The sequence below is a fragment of the Haemaphysalis longicornis genome, unplaced genomic scaffold (assembly GCF_048455015.1).
Source record: "Haemaphysalis longicornis isolate Haplotype H1 unplaced genomic scaffold, Haemaphysalis longicornis Haplotype H1 scaffold_1, whole genome shotgun sequence".
Lineage (NCBI taxonomy): Eukaryota > Metazoa > Arthropoda > Arachnida > Ixodida > Ixodidae > Haemaphysalis > Haemaphysalis longicornis.
The window spans coordinates 214200640-214217921 of NW_027526203.1; the positions used below are offsets into that span (position 1 = coordinate 214200640).

The window sequence follows — 17282 nt, forward strand, 5'->3', positions numbered from 1 at the left end:
AAATAGACAAACAAAAACCACTCTGGTTATGGCACACTAACGTGCTGTAGTGTCGTAATTTTGAGAAATGCTTGAAAGAATTCCTGCACCTTTGCCCACTGCAGTGCAAACTACACCCGAAAGTGACAGTACGCGAGGGCAAGATGAGTGTGCACCTGATGAGGCACGCATACACAAGACTTGCTTGACCAATGAGAGCACCGAGCCACGTTGTTGGCAAAACCAGTGCGGCAAGTGAAAACGTCCATTTATTGTGGCCCCACCTATTCTCGGCCACTGCGCCAACATGTAATGGCCTCATGCGCACCTTGGGACCGCGAATCCAGCAACAGTGGTCACGGCTGCCCTGATCAGGAAACGAAAGTAGCAGTGAAACAGTGACAGCATACCATACGGAGGTCAACCCTTTATCCAGCATCCCATTACTCCCCATACCCTCGATGCAGACACTGGGAGTGACGTCGCTTTCAGGACAGAGAGGCATGCACAGACTGGTAAGACGGGATTTTCTAGTAGTTCTCAAAAGAAAGATAGTTGCTTTTAAAAGCACGTCGAGCGACTAGCAATGCGAAATGATAGAAACAAGAGTCGTGTGAATACTCGAACTGAGAAAAGCCATCTCACAGAAGAGGCAGGTGAAAACCCACAGCAGGCCTGTTTCTTCCGTTCTTCGGCCCAGAAAGATAAAGGAAGAGAGGAAACAGGTCCACTGTGGGAATGCCCCACAAGTTAAAAGCGTGAAGTTTTTATCAATTAATACGAAGGCTGACCAATTGAAGAATTCAAGAATAAGCAATACAAATGTTCTGCTGGAGGTTGGCACTGTTTGAAGTTGGAAACGTTTTTTGCACTGTAGTCTACGCTCGTTACAGCGGATCCGGCAACAACGGACTTTCGGTTACAACAGACCATTTCTGTTGGTTTGTCTGGTCCCCATGCATTTTAAATGGAGTCCACTCTGCTCACAATGGACCCGGCTAGAGCAGACTATTGGCTACAACAGACTAAATTTTAGGCGAAAATTGTTTGGACTGAACCGACTGAACGTTTATAGCGGACTTCCGCGGGGCCGGCACCCGATGTGCTTTTTCTGTTTATTTTGGCAGGAAAACTATTATGTCTGGCAACGTTGCTGGCAGCCGGGCCGTTGGCTCAGCCAAGCCAAGCCAGTGGCGTTTTTTTTTTTTTTTTGGGCGATCAGCGGCATGAGTGACAGGGTAGCTGATTTCACTGTCGGATAAATTAAGCGTAATTAACGGTGTTAATACGAAGGCCGCCCAATTGAAAAATTCAAGAATAAGCAATATAAAAATTTTCTGCTGGAGGTTGGCACTGTTTGAAGCATAGTTGGAAACGTTTTTTGCACTGTAGTCTACGCTCGTTACAGCGGATCCGGCAACAACGGACTTTCGGTTACAAGCATTCCTCCGTGGTTACAAGAGACATGACAACAGACCATTTCTGTTGGTTTGTCTGGTCCCCATGCATTTTAAATGGAGTCCACTCTGCTCACAACGGACCCGGCTAGAGCAGACTATTGGTGCATTATGTCTGGCAACGTTGCTGGCAGCCGGGTCGCCGGGCCGTTGGCTCAGCCAAGCCAAGCCAGTGGCTTTTTTTTTTTTTTTTTTTTTTTGAGCGACCAGCGGCATGAGTGACAGGGTAGCTGATTTCACTGTCGGATAAATAAAGCGTAATTAACGGTGTTGAACATGGGGAAAAACAGGCTGACAATGACATCGCCAGAAGTACAGGCCTGTCTAAGCAGAGTGTCCGCTCTACCGTCAAGAACAAGGCCGCTGCCGATAAACGCGACTCCGGTGAGATTGAAAAACAGGGCTATCGAATACTCGAAGTGGTGCACTCGGAGGAGAGTCTGCCCTCGTCAGTTTTTTTTATGTAATAAAAAACTCGGGTTCAGTGAAGTTCGGCTTTTATTATTCCCACGCATGCATCGTTCCCGTTCCGTTCGGTGAAAAAGGCAAGAAATGCCTGAAGTAGAGGTTGTTCCCCATCCATTGTGTGCAATCTGCCGGTAACCGTGCGCAGACCAACTGGTCTAACTTTCGATTTACAGCTGTCCGTCATCAGATTATTTTATTACAGCTGTTTCAATGACCAGAATAAAATCGCTAAAAATATGGGAGCTACCTTGAGGGAACGTAAGGCAGCGATCCGATTTGTTTGACGAACGGTTTCGGGAAAACCTGCCTCGTCGTGAGGGGATTTAAAAGAGCCTAGCTAATGCTGATGGGCACGACTGATGTTTTATAGCTGGTTTATAATTGCGCTTAGTTATATTCTTGCTTTATTTGCTCAGCTTATCTTGCGTCTTTACACGCTTGACCGCACGCGCTAGGCCTTTTCGAAGTGCCGGTGCTAAGCTTTGGAAACGGTGTTTACGCGATTCTTTGCCCTCGCGCGTACACTGTGCAGAAGTGCTGCAGGCGTGTAGAAAGAACAAAGTGTATGTACTATGCATGCAATATCGGTCAAGGTCAAAGTACCCACTGTAAAGCTCATACCCCCCCCCCGTTGGATACTGCATACTTCGGCTACAGCGGACGTTTTTTTCCGGATTCAGAGGGTCCGTTGTAACGGGCGTAGACTAGTTACGATCATATTCCGCCAACTGTGAGCACTGATGAATTTTACTTACTTTAATTTGAGTAAAAGTGTTCATGCATGGAATAATTACAAAAAAAAAAAAAAAAACTGAATCATCGAGAAAAAGATATGGTAGGCCAAATGCCACGTTTAAATTGCAGCAAGTGAAAGTCCCTTTTATTTTGTGGCTCTGTGAATGTCATTGCAACGGGTATTCTACGTGCTATAATGGATCGACTGAACACTGAAATTTGTTCAGCTTCTGAAAGAACTTGTGAATTAGATAAGCAAAGCAGATGGTGCCTGAATTAAATTTGTCAAAAAATAATGATTACTTTGTCAACCCTACTGCACATTTATGCACAGTTATACTTTTCAAATTTCAAATGTGGCTAAAATGCAACGAAACAGCTACTACTTCTTACAAACATCTGAACTTGCCTGACAACTGTGATTGCACGTGATGTTTCTTTAACAGCAGTATGCTCACAATTTCAATGCTGACGTTTCTTTTTACAAGTGCTAGGAAGAACAGAGGCAAAGTCGTGAAAGCATCAAGAACAATCGTCTAGCGTTTTATTCGACAGCCCGCCACATTGGCGAATATTTGTTTTTGTATGAAAATAGAAACTAGGACATCTCTAAAGAGGCCATTGACCAAAATTGCATTGGCAGCAGAAACACGCAACAAAAACTAGGCCACCCCAGGCGACTGGCATTATTTACAAAAGAAACACTGAACGAAACGGGAGCAGCACCCATAAATACAAGCTAGCATGTACAGCAGCACACAGCGGGCCACTCGCCTTTGACTAGGCTCTGTGCACAGTGCAGCGGTCGGCCTGGCCGGCCCAGGGTCCACCCTCGGCCGAGTGTAGAAATACGTCGAGTGATATGTAGCTACGTCGACATACGTGCATCAGAGATAAATTACTATTACGCCACCATATAGTCCGCGCGCACATGGCCACCAGTGCCTGTCCATTGCACACATCCCAAGCTCGGCACTGCACGGGCTCACAGCGCAATCTCGCACGGTCCCGAACCTAAAAGATCGTCCACTTCTTCATCCTGCAAGGACAGGGAGAAGGTTTTCACACCTCGGTTCCAGCCCATGCTGCACACACACACAGCCATTTGGCGAGTGCTGCGACGGCCACACACACACAGCACTGGACACAAAGGCTGCCACGAAAATAAGGAAAGCATAATAGAACTATAGAACTTGCCCTTTCTGTATCCGTGATGAAGCCTTGTTCACTGCATTCGTAGTCGTCTTCGTCAGACACTGAAACAAATCAACAGTTGTTCCTCGTTCTCAGAATGGTCCTTTGTTTCCACCACCTCTGCACCAGGCAGAAAACCAATTTGGTCTGCAACTGCGGGGAGACACTGGCCTTGAGGACATCTATGTTATTTTTTCATCAGTGTATTCGCCAGGCGCACTCAGTTCTTGTCAATGTGGCAACAGCCTCAAGTTGTGCAAGATGTTCAACGGACACTGAACCAAATTTTGTCCTAGAGTTATTTGTGGCTGCATTGTGCAATTTAACACACGCAATTCTTTATTATTGTTTTTTGTTATTTGGCAGAAGCTTAGAACTTAGGCTGCCACACAAACTACTGTGATAATGATGTCACACACTGGTTTGCCATGTATTTTCATGCTACCTGAGCCTTCAAAACTATTATTTTCATCCATTTCATGGATAATATTGTTCACACCAAGCTCGTACAGGGCAAACGAGCTAGCAGCATACAAAGTTTAGCACTGCGGACTTGCCAGGGTGTCATCAGCAAGTAAGTCCGGAGGATAATGTAAGGAAAGTGTCACTTTCTACTGCATTTCTTTTGCACTAAAAGATGCCCATAAATCAACCAAGCAAAATCAGCACATCACCTATGCATTGCAAATTTTTGTTGGGTAAAGTAATTTACAATGTTTACAATTCACTCCAGTGCCCCCTTTAGGACCAAAGTGCTTGCTGTTTGATTCTACTCATGGCATGTTTTTGCCATTCCAAGTATTTGAGTGTTTTGAATATTCGAAATTTACAAATAAGAAATAAAAGCTGGCTCTGCAGCATGATCCACAAATTTTTCGAGTTCACCTGCACGGCACGCGCCCCTGGATTGGCAATTTTGCACGGCACCACAGCTGTGGGGGAAAAAAAAAGTGCATGCTAAGTCTGGTGTGTATTAAGAAATGTGCAATGCTGTTTGGAATTCATGAAATTTATAATTTATACCCCAAAGGAGATGTACCACCAACAGTGGCGTAAATTACTACTTGTTGGCTATGCCTGCACCAGGATCCCAGCATGCATGGGAAGTGTATCTTTCAACTATCGAACAATTTGCAACTGGTCAGAAAGCCTTTCTGCATTTAAAAAAAATTAAAAATTTTAGGGAACTTGCATATCTTCATCAGAATACCCGCAGAGCTTTTATCACATTGCTTGCCATCATGCCATAATTTTCTAGTTTTAGAAAAAGTTTTGCACTATTTTTTCTTAGAAACCACTACATGAATGCAAGGTGTGCAAAGTCCTAGCCATTCAAATGCTCTTTTTTCTTTTCGTGGACATTGAAATATTTCAGCTCTATGCACACTAAAACAAAGATATTTGTATTTTGTAAAATATTTGGTTCAATTTCCCAGTCAGCTTTTATTATTCGTATTCGATTCGCAGTAAAAAAAAATATTTGCACACCTCTACGAAGAAATATTTTTGCACTGAGATTTCCGACACCCCACCCTATCAATACTTATAATAAACCCTCCCATAAAGACATAACTTGGTGGCCTTAAAGGACCAGAAATGCAACTATACAGCAGCAATAATTTTATCTTTGTCATTGCAAAAAAAAAAAAAAAAGAACTACATTAAGTACGAGACCAGGAAATGCTGACATTTTGGTTAAATATACTAGACAATATTTTATATTTGTAAATGCTACATTTTTGTAGTTTCGTTTCCCTACCCAATTCACAAAGTTTCGAACGCCCCGGCACACTGTCGGCAGCAGTTTATTTCACGGGGACAAAATGCTTTCAAGGAATACTGACACAAAATTTCAAAGCAGAGACAATTATGTAAATAGCTTCCAGTGTGCGTGTAGATATCTCCTCGGAAGTCTTAGCTGTTACTGTTCCACATAGCGCAATTTTAAATAAATTTAAATCTTTGCACGTGCAAGAAAGCTAAAAAGAAAGCCCTCCCTATGTGATAAGGGCCCAGAAGCCAAACTGTTGATGTCGGGCAGCATGCCATTTGAACCATGGTATGACTAATTGAGCACCCCCATGGTGGCAATGTGAAGGCATTCAGAGCAGCCAAGCCTTCCTGCCTAGAGAGCTTTAGGCTTACCATTGCATGAGGCAGATACTGCTGGCCGCTTTCACTAGCAGCACATATGAAGATTCAAAACATAAATTTCATCCACATTATTGTATCTTTTCTCACATTTGTAACTGTTTGTGCCACAAGTTCTATTTCGGTGAGCGGTAACGAGCTCTAACGAGAGCCACCTGCGTCGCATCACAGTCGCCACCAGTGTCAAGTCGACACTGGACACACTGTGCATCATGCCGGTACTAGTATGATAGTAGTATCTGTGGCTTGGCTGCACCAATGTGCCCACCTCACGTGCACTGCATTTTTGTGCGCAGAAAATGCTTCACACAGTTCACTGAACACGTCAAAGTTTTGGAATTCACACCATGTAGTGCGGGCACACCCAACAAGAACAATGATTTCACAAGAATGTTCGTATCATGGCAGCTGCCCCGGTGCTGAAACCAGAACTATAAATGTGGCTGCGAATAATGATTTATGCTGTGATCAGCCTTCTAATGCGCCATTCTATGATAGGCACCGAGAGCAAGAAAAAAAAAAAAAAAATCGTGTCAGTATGTGTTTGAGAAAACAAATCAAGATCAGGAATGTTAGCAAAAATGGTGATATTGAGCATCTTGGAGCGCAAAACTACAGTAAATATTGGAGACAGAGCACCTTGTTAGTACATTCTTTAGTACTTCAAGCTTAGAAATAAGAATAATCTAGGAAACTTTTTTTCAGTGAAATATTGCTTGCTTTGTAGACCAGTGTCTCCCCCTGAAGCAATATATTCAGTCACGCGACGGACACCAACATGATGTACAATTTGAGCACAGGACCATGAATTCACGCGAATTTCCTTGCCCTGTTGAGGCCCTGCCTCCTGGTTCGCTCGGGCAGCCTGCAGTCTTTCAAAACTGAAGAACCACCACTAGGCTTACTGTAACAGCTGTCAGAAAGTCACGGTGCAGAGAAATTTGCTTAAATTCATGTGCCCTTGTTTTAATTATTTTTGAAAGTACTTAACATAAATGATGAAAACTGCAACAAAAGATGAGTATAACCACTTTATAGCACACTTAATTATCAGTTGAAGGCATGTAAAAGTAATGCTGACTGCATGAACTATGGCTGAACATTTCTTCACCTGTAGCCTCATACCTACAGAGCAAGAGAAGCTTGTGCTGGTCCCGCATGCATGACAAATGCTGCTAATGCACACAGCTCGATTCTGACCATTATCTGAATGGCAGAGTTATTTGCAGTGATATCTCCGTTAGTAGTCAGTCAGTCACACCAGAATCAAGCTCAAACATGAATATGAAATTCAGACTTGTGTAGATTGTTGACTTCACTGCGCTGGAAAAAAAGTGTGCGAAGTGGCGTATTACTCAACAATGGAGAGCAGAGCAAAGGATACAGACAAGCATGGACCAATCACTGGGGCATGGCACCCAGAGGCAAGGACACATATGCAATTACAAGGACAGGCAAAGACACGCCTCGCTTTATCAAGCTACTTTACAACTAAGGAGTTGTGAAGAGGCTGATTAGGGTTAAAATTCTGAAATCCGACACAAGCATATTTGGATATTGTCAGAGCGAAAATTGGTGTACTTCTTAGAGTACGGAGGTAAGTGAAGGGGGGGAGGGGGTGATAATTTTGCACAGATTGTAAGTGACGGAGCTCTAGCAGCTAGCAAGTGCCGCAGTTTTTCTTGATGCAGGAATGCAACGAAGTTTTCCATGGGATAGAATCCAATTGCAGTACTATTTCAAAGTTCAAAAATATTATAGATACTCGATGATGCTCAGTTAAACCTTGTTTAAGTAAACTCAAATGCAGGGAATTGCCCAATTTATGAGCTACCAGAAATGCTCTGCTAAAAGCACATGCAAAATGAGTCCCCTGCAGTGAGCTATTATACTGCAGCTATTATACTGCACTTTGAGCTCAGTCAGTTCCTTGAGTAGAGGCGACAGGCTTTCCCACCATGCACCTGTGCTGATTACAGGACAGGGTAGTAATGTGTGCAGCTTCAGCTTCCGCTTACGCCACTCGAGGGTGAAAGGAAGAGGCCTTTGCAGCGGCCTTATTCTGGCTCTCGGCCAACAACCCACACTGATAATGTGGCCACGCACTAGCAGCAGACCGGGTGAAAACCTTCTGGATAAGAAAACCTATGCGCTGCTTCAAAGGATGACAAACTTGTGAATGCTTGTACTTTGGTGACACGACAAGATATTTTTCTTCATGATATGGAGGTGCTGACAATGCCATGGCAAAGAATGCAGACGTTTATTACGTGTGTTTACACTATACACGCTTTTACAGGAAGCCACATTCAAATTTAGGCATGAAATGGCCCCCACAAAACCCATCCTACAATTTCTAGGCCTGAAATGTTAGATGTCAAACATTGGGAATGTAATACAGTGGACTCCCGTTAAGATGAACTCGGTTAAGACGAACGCTATGGTTAGCTTCTAGCCTGAATTTTCCGTAGGGCATGAAAAAAATATTTTTGCTATCACTTTTGCAAGTCCGCTTGTAAGGAAGCCGCAGAAGAACTTTTACACATGCCGGGGTTTTCCGAAGAAAGTTACGGCTATGGCACAAAAACAAAACATGAGGTCATAATAGACCCTTACATGGTAAATTTATTCAGAAACAAATTGTTTACGGCAAGTCAGTGTGTTTTGCAACTAAGTACATAATGTCGCGACATTTTTATTGCAATCAGAATGCTTACATTCCTTCAGTAAATATGGGTGGAAATGGACGGGCACAGAGGAATGGTGATCATTGGCATAAACCGGAAGAATGGGACCAGTCAGCACTTTACTGAAAGGGAGGTACAGTGGAATCTCGGTCATACGAATCTCAAGGGGCGGCAAAAATATTCGCATCACCCGAAAATTCATATCAGAAAACGAGCATGTGACAGGTGGCGGCAACATGGCGTTGGATCTTGCCGTGAAGAGGTGCAAGTAGCTTCAGCGACCGCTTGTAACCGTTTGTTAAAACGCAGCTCAAGGTGTAAACTAAATTGCTCACGTGGGAAAGGAGCTCACAGTGTGGGAGAAAACTGCGCTATAAAATGCCATCCACACCAAATATCCGTCGCGGAGGTGGCTCAGCCAGCTGCTGCGAGCACTTCGAAATTGCCGCCATGAGGCACACGTCTCCCCATTGGGTGCAAGTCATGAGGCCGTTCGCGGCCTCATTGCCGTTCATTGCCGTTCGCGGCAACCGAGGCAGAGGCTGGCGCCGGGGTCCTGGCCCGAATCGTTAACGCGGGGGTCAAAAGAACGCGTGCTCGTCATCGACGCGACGTGCGCACACGAACCACATGTGATTTGTGCGCGTCGGCATTGCGCGCGCGTTATTTTCACGCCCGCGTTCACGATTTCGCCCCCGCGACAGATTCTACCACGCTCAGAAAATAATGCCCGACGCGCGCGGCAGTGGGAGGAGCCTGCCGACTTGCGCCAATGGCGAGGCGCGCTCTTCATGGCGGCAATTTGAAAACGCTCCGAAAAGCCCGCTGGCCCCACCGGAGATGTTTAGGCTTACCACAATTGCGGATATTTGATTGGCACTTTTCCTAGCCGCGTGGACAATGCTTTATAGTGTCGTTTTCGCCCACATTATCAGCTCTTTTACTGTACAAGCAACTTCATTTGTACCTTAAGTGGCATCTTAAAGAGTGGTCAGAAGCGGTCGGTGGAGCTACCCGCACCGCTCTAGAGCACTGTAGCTTCGCGGCCGGTAACGGCGTCATGTTGCCGCCGCTTGCCGCGCCGTGCGCAGCATGCAAGTGGTATTCGCGGCGGCGTCAGCGCGCCTTTGGCATGCGCGGCACGTTTTCGTGAGCAGAAAACGCTCCATGCTCTTCACACTTCAACATAGCGTTGACGCGCAAGGCGACAACATGGTAACTAGAGCGCGGGGCATAGACCTCAGAAGTGAGGAATACGGAGAAGGCAAAATGGCAAAGGTATTTACCGTCAGAATAGAGGGAACGCTTGATTGCTGTGGTTTATTCAAAAAGTGTAATACAAAAAAGGAAGCTAGAGGCACTTGAGCTGCAGCCGGCGGAAACGAAAGGTACAGGGAGAACAGATATTGCAGTGGGAGATAAAAGAAGGGAGGGAGAAAGACCAGGCGTCGAGAGGGCGAAACATTCTGTTCATTCGGAACAGCACCTCTCCTGCCACTATTGTAAACAGCCCACGAGGAGGATTACCGTCAGCGGGGAGGACTAATGCTTTCGTGCCCGTGCGTAACCAAGGCCGCACGGCCGCACCAACACTCCCGCCTCTCGTCCCGTCGTCTGCTCGCGGCTCGCGTGTTCGTATCACCCGCACCGGAGTGATAAATGCGCACGGATCATCCGAATTTTTTTACATTGCATACAATGCATTTTCGCCGGGGAATTTTGAAAATTCGTATCACAACGAAATTCGTATCAACCGAATTCGTATCACCGAGATTCCACTGTTTATGATGCCACTTGTTTCATATTGTGCCATCCATGTGTAGATTCCATCTGAGCGCGGGCGTTGCAGCCACTTATTATTTCTTCTGAATGCGCGGCTTACAACTGGTGTGACGCGAAATCGCGACAACCGGTCATAAGAGGTTAAGACGAACAACATTTTTGCTCTCCGTAACATCCACAAGGCAAAAAACCTAAGCTTAAACGAATTTCTGATAATACGAAAAAATTTTTACTGTCCCTTCGAGTTCGTCTTAACAAGAGTCTACTGTATTAGACACGAATTCACATCCTTACTTTCATCTCATTTTCAACTTGCAGCGTGCGTGCGTGCGTGTGGACTTTGCAGTGCCGATGTTCAGGATATATTGTAAAACAGATGGAAGTGCTAACTGAAAGCCCATGCGCAAAGGGTTGCAAAAGGGGCAGTCATACCACCACGCCACAAGGAGCAATTTTAGGAAAACCCTGTGCAGTTTTAAAAGCCTGACCCAATTTTGAAGCAGCCGCAATAAATGGCCCAACGAGAGAAAAGGCTGGCATCAGCAGCATCTGTAGCAGTGAAAAGGATCTTCCTTAAAGTATTCTTTGCACTAATTCAACACAAAGAAATGGGCATGTACAGAGTCCCGTGGGAAGTGGAGACTGCAGTGGTGACTGTGGCTGTCGATCAGTGTTCAGCGGCAGCGACAGGTCAAGCACACATCGAGCTCCAGAGGTGCATCCGTCGGTACTGAGCCGGGTCGCTCTAAGAACTCCAAAAACAATTTCAGGAACTCTAAAAACAACCCGCACCAAGCTATTCACAAAACTGAACGAGCGCTAAGCTGAGATATAACTTTGTGCACCCTTTCATCATAAAGCCTGGGACCTTGCCCGTCCCCTTCCTTATCCAGGGAGTGCATACTGGGACAGCATGAGCATGGCCTCGTTATTCAATTTTAAAAGGGAAGCACGAGGCTGGAGTTGGCCCACTGTAAGGAGATAAGCTGAGCCAACCCTGAGACTGCTGCACACAGCTGTGAGTGCGAGCGAGACGTACCTGAGGAGTGTCCCTTCTGAGGCTGCTTGATGGCGCACACCATCTCAGCCAGGTCGGTGAAGGTGGTGGGGCGGCCCTCCTTGCCAACCTGCAGCAGGCACACAAGCACGTGAGGGTGCAAATTAAACATCTCGGCTACCAAGTGCATCGGGGGAGGGGAGCTACAAATGGATTTAGACCATCTACATGGTGCTCTTTTGCACTAATCAGGTTACCAAAAAATACTATCTTTGATGCAGGTGCTCGATACCTTACAAAATGTATTTTCAACACCAGTACCAATACCAATAATCAAAAAATGTACGGTCAGTACTTTGACGAAACTACATTAAAAAAATTTTGAAATTCAAATTTTTGGGGTTTTACGTACTGAAGCTACGCCTGGGCTATGGGGTGTGCTGTAATCAAGGGCTATGGATTAATTTAGACCACCTTGAGATCTTTAAAGCATAAAACCTTTACACACGGGTAATTAATTTTTAGTCTCCATCAGAAAAACAGCCGCCAAGGCTGGAGAAAACCCATGTCATCGAGTTCAGCAGTACAGTGTCTCAGCCACTAAGTCTTAGCCTGATACAGCTGTAAAGGTACATTCTTCTGGACTTGTAGACTGGAAGTAAGACCAAGACAAAAAATTGATTTTTGGCAAATTTTCGGTTCTCAAGACCCATGTATACGTCTGCAAAAGCAAATGTGAAATCTTTCTGTAACAAACTTCTGTAACAATCTTTCTGTAACAAATTTACCTTCGCTGTTAAAAAATAACCCCAGAAAGTTTTGGAAGACAATTTCAAACAATCGTTCTAACAATGACATTGTATTACATGGTGACAACGGTGTTCACCTTCAGGAACATGAGTGTACGCATGCATTCAACCATTTCTTCTCGTCGGTATTCACTCAGGAAGATCATTCCACCACACCCATGGTTCCCGAATCCGATTACAGATATATGCAGCCAATCCTGAAGGCATCGCTTCACTAATCGGCAAAGTCTCCACTTCATCTGGGGTCGATAACATCAACTCAAAAATATTAAAGAACACTGCGCACATCTCTAGTAAAATTCTGTTCCATATTTTCAGTAAATCATTGACATCAGGTCAGTTACCTGCCAACTGGAAAATCGCCAAGGTTGTTCCCATTTTCGAATCCAATAACAAACACGCACCCGAAAATTATCGCCCGATTTCTTTGACATGCATATGCTGTAAATTACTGGAGCACATTATTGCATCTAACGTGCATAACCACCTCGAATCCAACAATTTTTTTTTCGTCCATCAGCATGGTTTCAGAAAAGGCCTGTCATGTGATACACAACTGCTGGAATTTACAACTGACCTACACTCTAACATGAATGCTAACCAACAAACAGACTGCATTTTCCTTGATTTTTCAAAAGCGTTCGACCGTGTTGCTCATTCCCGCCTCATTTCAAAATTATCAGCCCTTTGCCTGGATTCTTTAACTTTATCATAGATTTGGAACTTTCTGTCTATGCGCCAACAATTTACCGTGGTCAACAACTTTTCTTCACACCTTGCTGATGTTACTTCTGGCGTTCCGCAGGGCAGCGTCCTTGGCCCGTTACTGTTCCTGATCTACATAAATGACCTGCCCCTCAACATTTCATCACGGATACGACTCTTTGCTGATGATTGTATTATATATCGTACGATTACTAGCCTTAACGACCACCTTTCCTTAAAAAATGACAAACATAATCTACAATTCGTGTAATACATGGCAAATGTCACTTAATTTGAGTAAATGCAAAGCAATATCTTTTAGTTGGAAACACGATAATTCAGATTTTCTTTATTCCATCAACCACAGTGCAATTTCGCAAGCCGCTTCCTATAAATATCTGGGTGTTCATCTAACACCTAATCTCTCGTGGAGTACCCACATTTCCGCCATCTGCGCAAAGGCTTCTAAATCACTGGGTTATCTGCGACGAAATTTACGATGCGTACCAGCCCTTGTCCGCAAACATGCGACGAAATTTATGATGCGCACCAGCCCTTGTCCGCAAACATGCGTATCTAACCTTTATTCGTCCACAGCTAGAATTCGCGTCGGCAATCTGGTCCCCTCACCAAAACTACCTAATTGTCCAGCTGGAATCTATTCAAAACAGAGCCGCCAGATTTATTACACGCATGTATGACCGTCATCTTAGCGTTACCCAAATCAAACAAGAGTTATCACTTCAGCCGCTAGATACCCATCGCACTGTCGCGCTATTATGCCTTTTTCATAAATACATGGTTCGCGTTGGACCTAACCCGCTAGACCTAATCGTTAGACCTAATCCAAAACGTACGTCACGACGCCTTCGTAATAGTCATAGTTTCACGAGCATTTTTGGCAAGACGCTTGCTTTCAATTCATCGGCATTGCCTCGAGCAATCATGCACTAGAATGATCTTCCTGACCAAATTGCATCCATACTTAGTCAAGATAGCTTTACCGAAAATATGCACCGACATTGTTCTTAGTAATTGTGTAATGATGAATTGCCAGAATAATATTGTTACTGTTGATGGGTGTTTTCCCCTTTGTATTTGAGTGTTTTCTGATGTTTTTGATTCCACAAAAACCCTGTGCGTTTGTGATAATTGTCTGTTAGAAACGTGTATGACGAGTTTCATTTACGTCTGTAAGCCGATTACCCAAACTTTATATTGTGTACTTATCTTTTCTTCTTTTTCCCCACTATTTTTTTTTTAAAGGAGTACTGACACGAAATTTCTCGCTTTCAGTTTTTATGCTGTAAAGAATACCTATTGGCCCAGTAATTACGAAAATCGAACCGAAAGCCGTCAGCCGCCAACACAGAATTAATTATAGCACGTTTATTGCAACCAATTTCAAATTTGGTCGCCGCGCGGGAAAATGGCCGTTCGAAGGCCAGCCTGCAAGCGGACAGCCTCACGTCACGGTCTCACCCGTGACGTCAGGGACGTTTTTCTTTCCTCCATGCGTTCGCCGCATCGTCTGCTACGATTGTACATGGTCCGCGACTCGCCCGCGCAGTCGACATGTCGTCTGAATCTTCAGACTCGGATGAGTCACTGCCACCCGACAGACAGAACAACTTTATTTGGCCAGGCGATTAGGCCGGCGATGTCTTTGCCGTCGTCCGTTTTTTAATGTCACTGCGGCTCGAACCGGCGCAGACCGTGAAAGCAATAGCTTGTCGCCACTCTTCTAATCAATCTGATCACGAAAAAGAAGCTCTACATGCGAGAAACTAGATGTTAGTGTGTTGAAAATTGTGCAAGGAGTTGTTATCAGAGCTGAATTTAAAAGTGGCTTTCAGATATTTGCCGCGATGGGAAGCCTACGCTGACCGGCAGCGGAGGTTCGGCGCTCCGAAACAGCACTGTCGGCACCACGGTGCGGCGAGCGGCCGAAAGATGGCGCCACCTGCGCGCTAGAATCAAAACAGGCCGCGGCAGATGTCTTGGTCACCGATCGCAGAAACGGAAATTATTGCCAAAATAAAGCTCCACATGTGAAAAAGGGGATGATAGTGTGGTGAGAAGTTGTGTAAGGGATGGTCATTCGCAGTTGTACAGATACCAGCGATCAAATAGTCGCCACGATACTAAGTTCCAACACCCAAGGTGACCCGTGCAACCCCGAGCCCGCTGGCTTGGGCGACAGTTCTTGCGGCCGCCGGCATGCACGAACTCCACGAAGTCCACATTTAGCGCTGCATGTCGTCACGTGGAAAATAATGCATCTTGGCGTCGTCGTCGATTTGCTCGGGCAGGCTTCCACGAGCAGTACTTCGCATACCGCGAGCTTGCCATAGCACAACTTGGGCGAGCTCGGCGACGCGCACCACCGCGTCGCCGCGGTGCCCGTCGACATCGCGCACCACGCCGTTTTCGGCACCAGTGTCGAACACCATGCGCTGGCAACGAACTGAAGAGCAAAGACGTCGAACACGCAACGTTTACAAGCATTGCTCACACAGCTACGCCCACGTCTCCTGCCCAAACGAATACCACCGACAACAGCAGCGCAGGATATCGTTTCCGGTTCTGAAAACGACTATATGACGTCACCCTGAACCGGCCAGACACGTAGGCCAATGTTTCGTCACGCCGAAAGTGATTGCGCTTGTGCTGCCGATTTGTGGAAGCTCGTGGCCTGGACAATCAAAATCGATTTTAGATGTGATTCCGGCCTCGGATCGCTGCAAAAATTTCTGTGAGGCATCTGTACAAACTACTGAAGCCAATTATATCATTTTTTAGGTATAAAAATTTGGTGTCAGTACTCCTTTAATGTTCTTTCAAAAATGTAACCCCCCTTACTCAATGCTCTTCAATGGGCCTGTAAGGTATAATAAGTAAATAAATAAATAAATAAATAAACTGCTAATTACTCTGAGAATGTCCTTTCTATGTAAAAGGATGCTTGCTGCTGATCAAGGTGCCGTTGTGCATAGCTGCTTTCATTTACTGTGCAACTGAAACGTCACGAGAGCGACAGAAAGCCAGAGTACCACAGGCACAGATCCTGTTTGCGCCGCTGCAGTGAAAATGGCGGCCTTCCCGCGACTCTGCAAAACACAAAAGTGGATGCATTGCGATGCCACCTTTGGTCATCAAAAGAGGTACGAGTAATGGGTTCCAATAGGTTCCAATGGGTTCCAATTAAAGAATACAGTCAAACCTGGACAGAACGAAGTTGACAAAAATTCCAAATTTTTCATTATATGCAGGTTTTCGTTACATGCAGGTTTTGAGTTAAAGCTCGCGTGAGTGAGGTTGAAACTAAACCGAAATTATAGACATCAGTGACAGTGAACTCGCCCTTCAAGAATGTGTTTCGCAGTGAAAACTGTGTGATTTGCGCCAGCTGCTTTCCCACGAGCTTAGGCTCTACATGGCTCTCCGAAGAAGCAAGGTCACTTACCCCCCGTGTTCACAAACGTAACTCAAGTATCCCTTTTGCCTTTTGACACTTTTCGGTGCCTTAACATGTTTCAAGAACTAAACTGATGCTGAAAGGGTGCCTTTTCGTGAATTTGATGTACTTGCTCTTTCCCGCACTCAAAAATGGCAAGAGGGTGCTAGCTGGGATATCGTACCGGGTGGCGACATTCTTCTTTTTCGCTGAATGAGACTGCATTTAAAATTGAGAGCTTGTCTTGAAAAGATAGAACTTTTCGTTTTGTGGCAGCAGAACTCATCACCGACGAACCGCACCGCAGATAGCAGTGGAGACGCGCAACTACACACCACCAGGCAGGCCCAGCACCTACCCGACACCGCACTCACACGTGCAAACACACAGTAGTTTGCGGTGCGGGCGAAATTAGCTAAGGTAGTGCATTTCTCCACCCGATTTTTTAGAAAAAGCGCAAAAGATGATGACTTATCAGCGTAGCAAATGTGTTGCATCAAGGTTAACCGTCACTACGCCTTCATTACATAGAGGTCGCAAATACATGGGCTTCAATGAGGCTGGTAATGGGAAATTGAATAACTTGGTTAAATCCAGGAATTCGTTACATAGAGGTTCGCCACATCCAGGTTTAACTGTATAACTTGTGCCTGTGGTAACAGGGGCTTGTTGGAGAGTTTCCTCCTTCCAATAACAACATAATGCACCAGCTGATGACATTACAATCTCCTACAGCCGCAGGCAACCAGAGCACTTTTTGCCACACAACAGTAGAGCAAAAAAGTCTAACTGCAGCCAGTGCAAAGCTGAGATCCTGGGCAACAGAACATAGCAGGAAAATAGCTGGGGCAGAGCGGTTGG

The 17282-nt window shown here is 45.2% G+C and overlaps 1 protein-coding gene across 4 annotated transcripts in view; it reads right to left on the bottom strand.

Annotated features, from left to right (window-relative positions):
• Positions 1-3150: 3150 nt before the first annotated feature.
• Positions 3151-17282, bottom strand: part of Sws (patatin like phospholipase domain containing sws) — a 180110-nt gene continuing 165978 nt past the window's right edge. For all 4 annotated transcript variants that reach the window (XM_077673128.1, XM_077673115.1, XM_077673122.1 and 1 more), the window contains 3 exons: positions 11493-11580; positions 3837-3895; positions 3151-3678 (listed from right to left, as the gene is read on the bottom strand). In XM_077673128.1, the coding sequence (XP_077529254.1) occupies positions 3625-3678; positions 3837-3895; positions 11493-11580 (201 nt within the window). In that variant the 3' untranslated portion in view covers positions 3151-3624. The remainder of the gene's footprint in view (positions 3679-3836; positions 3896-11492; positions 11581-17282) is intronic.